Source organism: Anabrus simplex, chromosome 7, assembly GCF_040414725.1.
Source record: "Anabrus simplex isolate iqAnaSimp1 chromosome 7, ASM4041472v1, whole genome shotgun sequence".
Classification (NCBI taxonomy): domain Eukaryota; kingdom Metazoa; phylum Arthropoda; class Insecta; order Orthoptera; family Tettigoniidae; genus Anabrus; species Anabrus simplex.
The window spans coordinates 158,970,685-158,982,429 of record NC_090271.1 but is presented as its reverse complement, the minus strand read 5'-3'; the positions used below and the strand labels follow the sequence as shown (position 1 = coordinate 158,982,429).

Sequence of the window (11,745 nt, the reverse complement as noted above, 5' to 3'; positions counted from 1 at the left end):
ACCGGTTTGGTTTTTACGACTTTTCGTACCTTTTCATTTGAACACCCCTCATATAATCAGAAATAATGCTTTCCCGAAGCTTACGTGCTACACATGTCAAACTGACTGGCCTGTAATTTTCGGCTTTATGTTTATCATCATTTCTGTTGTACACTGGGGCTACTATAGCAACTCTCCATTCATTTGGAATAACTCCTTCATGCAAACGGTAATCAAGTATTCCAGGTATGGTACTATATCCCAACCCACTGTCTTTAATACATCCCCAGAAATCTGATCAATTCCAGCTGCTTTTCTAGCTTTCAAATTTCGTGTCTTAATGTAAATATCTTTGTTCTCGTAGGTAAATTTCAATACTTCGTTAGTATTAATCACCTCCTCTATCTGGACATTATCCTTGTAACCAACAATCTTTACATATTGCTGACTGAATACTTATACCTTCTGTAGATCCTCACATACTCCCCTTGTTCATTCATGATTCCTGGAATGTCCTTCTTGGAACCTGTTTCTGCCTTAAAGTACCTATATACAGTAGCTACTACGGGTAGACGTTGCCTGTATCCAGTAGACGAAGTGAAAAGGTGTGAAAGCCTGTAATATTGATGAAGAATACAAGCTCTTGTGCTATGGCATAAAATCCTGACGAAATGGCGTGGCAACTGTCATCCCTGTGAGATTGTTACATAACATCACATACGTAGACCGAATATCCGATCGCTTGATTGGTATCCAAGTTGTAATCGGGTCAGCAATATTACCGGTACGCATCGTCTCGTATTATGCACCACAGGTAGCAGAGTTAAGTCCTGAACCCGCTTTTTGAGAGGAATAGCAACCCTCAAAGGTTGAGTCAAGGACTCAATCATCCCTCTCTCAGAGAAAATGGCACAGGGTCACAGCTTGCCATATGGAATTTGGAAATCGTTGAACAGGGCGAAGTTCGATGCTGCAAGACCAACATGAAGAAGTGGAACATGCTCAACAATAATGAGCTCTGGGACTGCTGTATCTTACGAGAGCTAGATGACTTACTGGTCTGTCCCTTGATGAAGGACAACTGTTCAAAAAAGAAATACCTTATGGCGAAACACACTAAATGCTATTTGATTCGGACACGGAAATGAATGAATCTAATAATAATAATAATAATAATAATAATAATAATAATAATAATAATAATAATAATAATAATAATAATTGTACCGGGCGGTACACCTCCACGCCGCTAATTCAAATATTGCGCCAGTTGAAACTCCTCTACAGGAGAAACCCTGAACTTTAACAAACTGTATTAACTCACCAGTTTCTCCGAAGATGGCTCTGTGTGAATTTTGATGTGTTTGGTGGGTAACTGATCAAGAAATGTGGACGTTCTCTACCAGATGTCTCTACTAAAAACTATGATTACGCACTCTGGTGCGAAGGAATGAACTTTCTTGAAAAAATTTAGCATTCATAAGTTTTGTTTTTACTAAATTTTGTTCTGTGGTTTGGGGGTTGGCAACATTTATCCTTTCTTTCCGCCTGTTTTGAATTTAACCAATAACTAATTTTTGTAATTAGTTTCTGACCAATAGTGTCCTTCTTTCTCGATGTTGATGTGTAACTTTCAGCTATCCAATAAAAGCGAAAGGGTGTGTCTTCTCATTCCTGACAGGTCTCGAATGTTCCACGAGGGTATATAAACTGCTGATTTCTTGTCTCGGTGCCACTTCACTAACATCTCTCTTAGTGTGTGAATATGTAGCAGGGGGCGGGAAGCGCCTCTTTCTTCTAGTAGCAGTTCTTCTACAAGGTAATGGCCTGTTAACATCTTCATTTCTTGCTAGCTCAGCAGTTTAACTCTCGGGAAGGGTTCGAAACTTTTAGTATGTAACCTACCTTTTTAAAATGTAAATTCTTTTCTGTCTATGTAAAATCTATAAATTACTGTAAAGCGGGGATAGAGAGTGCTTCACCCTCTCGAACTCCCCTTCATTTTTGAAAAGGAGGTGATTACTTTTTCATAACCGTTCTTCTCTTCTTTAATATAGTAAAGTTTTCTCATACGTGTCACCTCCCTAGCTTGGGATTAGCCCCTGTATGATCGGCCTATCGCCACATGGGGCATTTTCTTAACCTGTTTGTTTTCTTCATGCGAAGGCCCCGTAGGTTGGGTATTAATTACCCCTGTTTCCTTGTGTGCCTTAAGGGCAGATAGAAGTGAAGGTTATTGTAGCCTTTGATAGGCTTGTAAAATAAAGAGCGGGTCTGCTCTTTTCCTTAACATTGTAATTAGGAGCAAGTGCTCCTTGTACTTAGGGGTTTTCTGCCCTTTAGCAATTGTGGTTGTGAGCCGAGAGCTCAGAAATTAAACTTGGGGCTCAAAGCCCAAATCATGTAACGATCTGTAAATTGTTAATTTGTTGATCTGCTACTTGGTACCTGTTATACGTTGTGATTGATTGATTTTGAAATGAAAATATAACCTTTGTTAAAGTTTTAAATTAACTTTAATTTGGTAGTTGAGACCTATTCCAGCCCGCACCTTTTTCACCTCTAACTACCACGGATATCTCCGTAATAATAATAATAATAATAATAATAATAATAATAATAATAATAATAATAATAATAATAATAATAATAATAAGTACCGAGAGATACACCTCAACCCCGCACATTTAAAAGAAGCGCCTTAAGGAACTCTATCTATCGAACACATCTTGAAACACCTAGTGCATGAAGTTGGGACATTGGTCAGAAGATGTCACTACTAAATAACAGAGGAATATGCTGTTTTAAAGTTTCCTAAACTGACCGGATTTCTTTGTTTTATTTTGATGTATCACTAGAAGTTCGCACTTTTCTCCATAGATATCTCTACTAAAGAACTGAGGTCATGCACTCTAGTGCAAAGTGGAATAATTAGAGATTTGAAGAAATTGTGTGTTTATAGGTTCCCTCAACTGAATTGACTTTCATTATTTTTGGTACTTCAAGGTTTGCAACACTTCCTTCTCATCCCGCCAGCTTTTGAGTCTGGCCAATGGCAAATTTTCTGTATTTATTTTTTTAAAGACAAACATAAGCTTTTTGTAACTTTTGATTATCCAGTAAAATGAGAGGGTGTGTCCGGATTTAGTCCAGATCCTTCTTGAACCCTCCTCTCGGGCATAAAAGCTGCAGCTTTTTCAAGTTAACTTGTCTTATTCATCACCGAATTACTGAGTGTGTGTTAAGAGAGGAGAAGAGGGTTCTTATTCTTCGGCAGGCAGAACATCAGCCCGGGTAATGGCCACCAGTTTTCTATCTCTGTAGTTATATCCGAAAGATGAACTCGAGGGGAACGTTCCTATCTTTAACTATGTAACAGTTCATTCCTAAAATGTAAACTTTCTAATGTAAAATTTCATGTAAGTCCTAAGGGCTTAAACTGTAAATTGGGGATAGTGAGTGCGTTACCCTCTTGAATACCCCTTCAATTAATCTCGAGGTGACTACGGTTTTGTGACCGTTTTTCTCTTGTTAACTTGTCCTTATAGTCACCTCAGTAGTGTGAGATTAGCCTCTGCATCGTCGGGCCACAAGCCCAAGTAGGGTTTTAATTTCTAATTTCGAGGAGAACAAGTGTACGCCTCCATACATTTTGTGTTTGGGCCAGTAATGTAACCTGTTCTTCTTCACGAAGGCCCGGTAGTATGGGTACTAGATAGCCCTGGGTAATGTAAAAGGTAATTACTCGTACTATGGCGTTGTAAATTGTAAATTGTGCCTAGAGAGACCTAGAAATGTAATTTTATTGAGCAACGAAGCTCTAATCTCTAATGTAACTTAAAGGTTGCCCGAATCAGGCTGTACGTGTTGGGAGCACAGTCTACTTTTGAAGTTGTAGAGCCCGTAAGCTCTTTTCTGGTTCTGTAATAGATTTCTGTGTACTATTGAGTGGTGCCTTTGGAAGGCCGTAACTTGTAAATGCTGGAGAAAAGTGCTCTTGGAAATTGTGTTTTGGGAGATATCTTTCCTTATCTATGTGACTAAACGTGGTAATTTTGGGACCTTTTAAAGTAGGAGCTTGAAGCTCAAAAATTGTAAATGACCAACTCTTGGTTTCTCAAATTTTCTACCAAATACCTATGTACCTGAAAGTGTTTTTGTTTGTTGAAATGTAAGATCTGAAAAAAATATAACCTTCATTTTAAAGTTTTAACTTAATCTTTGTCTCTCGTAGGCAGATCATTCCAGCCCGCACCTTCTTTCACCTCTGCGTTCCACAGATAACCCTGGAATAATAATAATAATAATAATAATAATAATAATAATAATAATAATAATAATAATAATAATAATAATACCTTATTCCATTAATTTTCTTAAGTCTTCAGACATAATACAGGTGGAAATTCTGTTGGAGGGAAATTATTTTACGGGCTGGCAAATATGTTGACAAAGGGCTGTCTCGCTGAAACAGTCGAACGTGGAATAAGTCGAGGTGTGATTTAGGTTTTCTTTTTTTTGCTAGTTGCTTTACGTCGCACCGACACAGATAGGTCTTATGGCGACGATGGGACAGGAAAGGCCTAGGAATGGGAAGGAAGCGGTCGTGGCCTTAATTAAGGCACAGCCCCAGCATTTGCCTGGTGTGAAAATGGGAAACCATGGAAAACCATCTTCAGGGCTGCCGACAGTGGGGTTCGAATCCACTATCTCCCTAATGTAAGCTCACAGCTGCGCGCTCCTAACCGCATGGTCAACTCGCCCGGTGTATGATTTAGGTAATGAACTAGGTATTTAAAGACCATCTCTCTCACTGTCTACGATATGTAGTCCGATATCAAACATGAGAGAAAATTAAATAAAAAGGAACGGAGAGGAAGTGCAAATAGGAATGGGGAGTGTAAATAAAACAATTAGATTGACTAAATAGAAAAAAAATATTCATTATGTGATACAACATTGTCATATATACTTCAGCGTAACAAAAATAACTTGACGGCATACACATACACACAGTAGGGTAGATATGAGATAAGTAACAAACCAGTTTGCTGCTACGACAAATACTCAAATATACATTTGACACTGCTAGTCACACAGCCATTAGGTAAAGTACCCCTTCCTACATCCTTGTTAGTTTTCTGGTGTAGCTATAGGCTGGAATACTGTTAGCAATGGCAGTGATTAGGAATAAGAGAGAGCTTGCAACTTATAAGAGAATGAAAGGGTACATTTTAATGATCATTGGTGGGATTTCGGTGACGAGGGTAGGAATGTGGCGGTGAAATATATAATATAATATAATATAATATAATATAATATAATATAATATAATATAATATAATATAATATAATATAATATAATATAATATAATATAATATAATATAATATAATATAATATAATATAATATAATATAATATAATATAATATAATATAATATAATATAATATAATATAATATAATATAATATAATATAATATAATATAAATTATTTGAAACACAGTAGAGAAGAGAAGTGGATTAATGTGTCTCCCTCGGTAATCCCAGATGAAACTTTCTGTGGATCCTCCCTTTCAAATCCAGGTACAGCCTTTTTCGCCCCTATTCTAGTGTCCGTAACTTACCACACCACTGCCACAATAGTTGTAGAACAGACAGATTTCATACCTATCAAATACACAGGAGCTTTCGACATAACGAGTGTGGTTATATTGATACGGATGTTCTGAACGACTTTAATGGAGAGTATAAGAAGAGATAAACTACAAAATACTTCAATGGTCGCAAAAATGAAAGGCACATTTTTCAGTATAAAATATTGAATCTATAATTAGGTCCTTTATACTTGTTTTTAAGAGTATTGGTAAATGTTACAACCTTCAATAGGATCCATTTCTCAAACGTATCTTTCATGTATACCCTAACTATGATAGTGCATACTGGTGAAATGATTTTGTAAATATATACATTTGTTTTAATGCTGTGTATTATAAAGAAAGATGCTGCGTTTTAGCAATCGATTAAAGGATTAGCTCATTTTCCACAAACTGTATTTAAAAAATCTCCTTTCATCATAGCTTTTATACTACTATGTGATACATCATAACGATATTTCTTGTTTTCTTAGGTATAATATCTACAAAACTGACCAAAATAAAATGCGTATGGTTTATAGTTGTTTAGACAAAAGTTATATGCATGCAGGAAATTGACCGAAACATATTAAAGTAACACTAAATTAATATTACTAACTTTGGAAGTGGCCAGTTTTGTAGGTTTACTTTAAACAGCGCAAATAGAGAACAGAACGCAGTTAAACTACTAAAATCCATCTTTTTTCACATTGAGAGAGCAATAGTTTGAAATGAAAACTAAATACAGCATCTTATCTTAGTTTTAAAAGTGTAAATTATAATCACTACGTGATGGTTGCCAGCACTGAAGAACGTAACATCCTCATTGTCAAGGTCAAAATTTCCTTTCCTTGTGAAAGTTGGCAATTAAAACAAACAAAATGTTATTGTACGGACATTAAGTAAGAATCTGATTATCCGAATTAAAGCGCACCAATATTGCCTCGGTTAATTGAAAACTCTGATAATACGGATTATCATTTCAGATGTCCGACTCGTTGGCTGAACGGTCAGCGTACTGGCCCTCGGTTCAGAGGGTCCCGGATTCGATTCTCGGCCGGGTCGGGGATTTTAACCTTAATCGGTTAATTCCAATGGCACGGGGGCTGGGTGTATGTGTTGTCTTAATCATCATTTCATCCTCATCACGACACGCAGGTCGCCTACAGGTGTCAAACAAAGACTTGCACCTGGCGAACCGAACCCGACCTGGGATATCCCGGAACTAAAAGCCATACGACATTTCATCATTTCAGATAAAACTTACGACCATAAAATATTTTTCAGTTGTGACTGGTACAATATCTCTTTTGAATCTCTCATTTTCCCTCGTGGATAGTGTAGAGAATGCACCTTTTCTTCATTAGGCACTCTCGAAAGCATTAAGGCGTCATCCTAACAGTACTTATAATGCTACTCGCGTTCATTTCAACAACAAAATCAGCATCTTAACATCACCACCGTTCCTCACCAGTGACCTTGTAATTATGATCAGATCAGCAAACTTAATGGTGGAAAAATTTTATTTCTAAAAGGCATATGTAACAATACAGGGCTCGGTTAATCGAGGCTCTTATTCCAAACCTAGTATTGAGTTATTTGAATTAATTCCACATCTTTATTAAACAGTTGATATACCCTTAAGTACTATAAAGAAACGTATCAATTAATATTGTTTAAGGAAACAGAACAACTAAATCTACACAAAACACAACACTAAGAACGAAGAAGGCTTAATTACGTTCAGCATGTCGTGAGGAAAGTGTGAGATAGCCATAATGATATTCGCAGCTTCCATGTTATGTGGTGTTTGAAAGACTAATAATGGGAGGGTACGATGTCCACATCACCGATTTTGTTCAAACTTTGTAGGTTGGTAGTACTAAATCACAAAAACACACTGGCAAAGTAGTAGCGCGCAACTCTCAAAAATTTCCGAAAAAAAAATATTTTGAAAATGTCGATAAAAGTTACGAGAGGTTTAGTACGCTAGGTACCATCAAGCGAGAAACTGCGGCGCAGTGGTCGAGTGGTTAAGATTCTCCACTTCAGTTATGAAGATGGGAGTTTAAGTCACGCTCGTCTCAACTTTTTTCCTGACATTTTCTGATCCCCTTTTTCCTCGTGTTGTGAATGAGAGCAGCAGTTAGTCACTGTCTGACCGCGTTGTGTCGTGTAACGGTTGTGTGCGATGTAACCAGACGTGCTCAGTTCGATCAGCATGGAGATCTCGCATGTTGAATTATGTTCGAACGGAAGTGTTTTTGAATGTGAAGCTACGCAAAGTGCAAACAAGTTCCCGGGAGAGCAAACAATAAATAAACAGTTGAAAAGAGCCATGGCTTACGTCGAGCACCTTCTTAGTATAAATCGCTTACTGGATCCCGGTGACTCTGTAGAGATTACAGCAGAGGCCGAATTATTGGGAAAGAAAATATTTAAATCTATTTTGAGAGTAAACAAAGAAAATAAATTTGTAATAGATGAAAAAAGGCGGAAAAGAGGGGGGGGGGAATAAAAAGCCGGTAGCAGCGTGACTCGAACTCACTATCTTCGTAACTGAAATGGAGAACCTTAACCATTCGACCACCTCGTCACAGTCTCTCGCTTGATGGTACCTGGCATGCTGAACCTCTCTTAACTTTCTTGACATTTTCAAAATAGCTTTTTTTCGGCGAGTTGCTTGCTACTGCTTTGCCAGTGTGTTTTTGTGATGTAGTACTACCAACCTACAAAGTTTGAACAAAATCGGTGATGAGGACATCGTGAACTCCCCTTGTAAGTTTTAATTCGTATAATGAACTCTCATAGAGATGAAGTCCAACCCTACAATGTGTAGAATTTGTGATAAATTAGCAATAGTGACTTAGAAGACAGATGTGAGATAGTGATTAGTGATTGTACCATCATAGAGTGAATATTTATCGATGGATCTCTCTTTCGAAGATTAACTACGTTTCATCCAGGAGTTATACTCTATATATTGGGAGTAAACTACGAGAAACAAAGGAAATATTCAAATGTGATGGGAAGATACTACCTGCGTCTGACGAAAAGTCGCGGCTGCTTGTAGCTCCGGCACGAGTAACAGATACACACTCTTAGCTACAAACATCAGGTCGTGCCCGGCAATGCGAGCTCTGATTCAATGCATATTCATGATTAAACTATGCATTATGCAGCCATACAGTAAATGTGTAACTAAGGCACAATCGCACTACAACTTCTAAACTTCACGACAGCACCTCAATTCACAAGAGCCACAGCGGACGGAACAGATATTTATTGTCAGACCTTGAGACTTGAGATAGGCGCATGCGCGGCAACCATGCTTACCCCTCGCACCTCTTACCTCGCGACTTCTCGTCAGACGACCGTAGTAGTTCAGCGTTCATTCATGACCACGTCTTAAATGTACGCTAGATGAACTTTGCCCGAAGGAATCAGGAATCAGAGGAAAGTCGCCAGTTTGATGTGATGTTCCCAAAAACTGTCCCCTGTACAACGTTCTACGCATTCTCCATCTACAGAATGTTGATGCATCCTAGAAGCTGTTTCATACATGATTCGGCATTAGAACCTGCAGAAATCCTGAAACACTTGATCAGATCTTGATGACTTCTTCCAATATAGTTCCATACTTTATTAGTCCATTTAAAATGTATGTACTGCTTTTCTCACGTGCTATACTTACGTGCAGTTCGAGGAAAATATTCACCAAGTTCTGACTCAAAAAACTAGGAAGGAAACAAACGAACACTACCTAGAGTGAAGTTGATGAAGCAGTGGTGAGAATTAAAGGTATCTTGTACAGGCGATAGATAATTGATGACTCGGCCAGTGTCGACACTCGACGAGTTCAGTGGCCGACCGATCAACCACCTCATTTTACATTCAGTGTATACTGTACTGCCGAGTCCTATTTCGAGTGTACAGCATAACAGTTTTGTAGCGAGTTATATATATATATATATATATAGATATATACTGATTCTGTTACGCCTTCTTGAACTTGAGCACCAAGACACTGGCGCTAAGAAACACAGCAATCCACACAAAAACGGACACAAAGCCGAAGTAGACTGTTGGCCGCTTCAGAGTCCATCCTCGGGCAAGGATACTTCTCAGCGACTCCGTGGACTGCGTCAGAGGCATCACATAGCTGAGCAGTTTCATGGAGTAGTGCATTCCTTCTGTGGGCCATATTACACCTGGAACAAGGCCAAACAATAGTAATAATAATCATAAATAGCCAACAGAACAGGTTAAAAAATTTATGTAGAAAGCAAACAAATTTATGACAAAATAATATAAACAATTCCAGAATGTCTAATAACAGAAATTGGTCGAATAAGGAAAGTAAACCAATAATTCAAGAAAATGGTTTGGAAAAGTCCGCTGTAGAAAAAAGGATACACAAGATGGAAAGAGCATACGGTATAACTAGGAATATCTACAACAAAAAGTGTTTATCTAAAAGCCTCAAAATATAACACTACAGCACAGTAGTCAAACCGGAATGCCCATACGCGAGTGAATGTCTAGTACTGAATTAAAACTGAATAAATTGGAAATACTGGAAAGAAAAATTGTATGGAAAATACTCGGTCCGCTAAGAATTAGGGAACTCTGGAAATCAAGAAGTAATGATGAAATATACAGGAACATAGAAAACATGACAAACAATGCGGAAGAGGCGATTGATATTTTTCAGACATTTATACGGAATGGATGACAACAGGTTAACCAAACAGATCTTCAAATATCTTTGGAACAAAAAGTCAACAAAAGTCAAGAAAGATTTGGAGACACACAATATAGGCTAAGAGAAGGAGAAAAAACAAAAACAAAAACAAAAAAAAAGAGATATTTAGAAAGAAAATGAGAAAAATGGAAGGATTCCAAGATCGAGAGGGAAAGGAAACAAGCTCAAAATGGTCCGAGGAGGGGAAAGGGAGACATAATGAGCAGATGAAGGAATATTGGAGGAAGAAGGAACAACAAAGGATAAGGTATTGAAATTGTTACGTGGTCCACAGGAAATCCTAACGGAGAAATAATAATAATAATAATAATAATAATAATAATAATAATAATAATAATAATAATAATAATAATAATAATAATAATAATCCCGGTCTAGAAAGCCAAGAATAACGGCCGAGAGGATTCGTCGTGTTGACCACACGCCACCTCGTAATCTGCAGACCTTCGGGATGAGCAGCGGTCGCTTGGTAGGCCAAGGCCATTGGAGGGCTGTAGTGCCATGATGTTTGAGGGGGTTTTAATAATAATAATAATAATAATAATAATAATAATAATAATAATAATAATAATAATTTAGTGAGTGCAACCGATCCTCTTGGGCTCAAGGTGGTGGGTTCAAATCCGCCAGATGTTTTGAAGGGCGGAAGTAGTTATTTACACAACAGTCACGGGAAGTGATCTTTTACGTCATGAGTGAATTAGGTTACGATAACGTACGGTGAACTTATCACTTTAGTGGCTGTTGCGTACAATATTTTGAGTTTACATTCATCGCGACGTAAATCGTCAAATCGTCCATATTTGATCCATGCGGTGACATTTTCTTGTTTTGTTGCTCGTATCTTGCTATGAAAGATCTAAAGGTGTGTGTAAATGAGGTTATATTGTAGTAAAACATAAAAAATAACGTTATTTGAAGCAGCGAAGTGTCTACTAAGCTACCATTGTCGTCAATATTGTCCTCTGGTCCTGGATTAATTAAGTTAATACGAACTTTTATATACTGTGATATATGCGATATTTATCTGTTAGAAATAGATTAACCTATACATTAGGCAGTATTGTGATGACGGCAGATTACTTGAGCTGGGAATGCAGACACACCATATTTTTTGTGTGTAGATTGGTACACTCTGGCGGAGAAACATTTCTGCAAAGTTAAGTTTGGTGTTCTATGATTTACGATCTCTCTGACTATTCGTGTTTACATTACTGCGAAGCGGACTTCAACCAATCAGAGACGATTTCTAATGAAAGTAATTACAGTGGTACAGTAATTACTGTAGTATGTATGTATGTATATGTTGGGTACTCAGCCCTAAGGCTGGTTGGATCCTCAACAGCTCTGTCATCAACTGTCATAG

General features: G+C 37.6%; 1 protein-coding gene across 2 annotated transcripts in view; it reads right to left on the bottom strand.

Annotated features, from left to right (window-relative positions):
- Nucleotides 1-4,897: 4,897 nt before the first annotated feature.
- LOC136877394 (ABC transporter G family member 23) overlaps nucleotides 4,898-11,745 on the bottom strand; it is a 245,551-nt gene continuing 238,703 nt past the window's right edge. For both annotated transcript variants that reach the window (XM_067151398.2, XM_068228629.1), the window contains one exon: nucleotides 4,898-9,825. In XM_067151398.2, coding sequence (XP_067007499.1) covers nucleotides 9,611-9,825 — 215 coding nt within the window. In that variant the 3' untranslated portion in view covers nucleotides 4,898-9,610. The remainder of the gene's footprint in view (nucleotides 9,826-11,745) is intronic.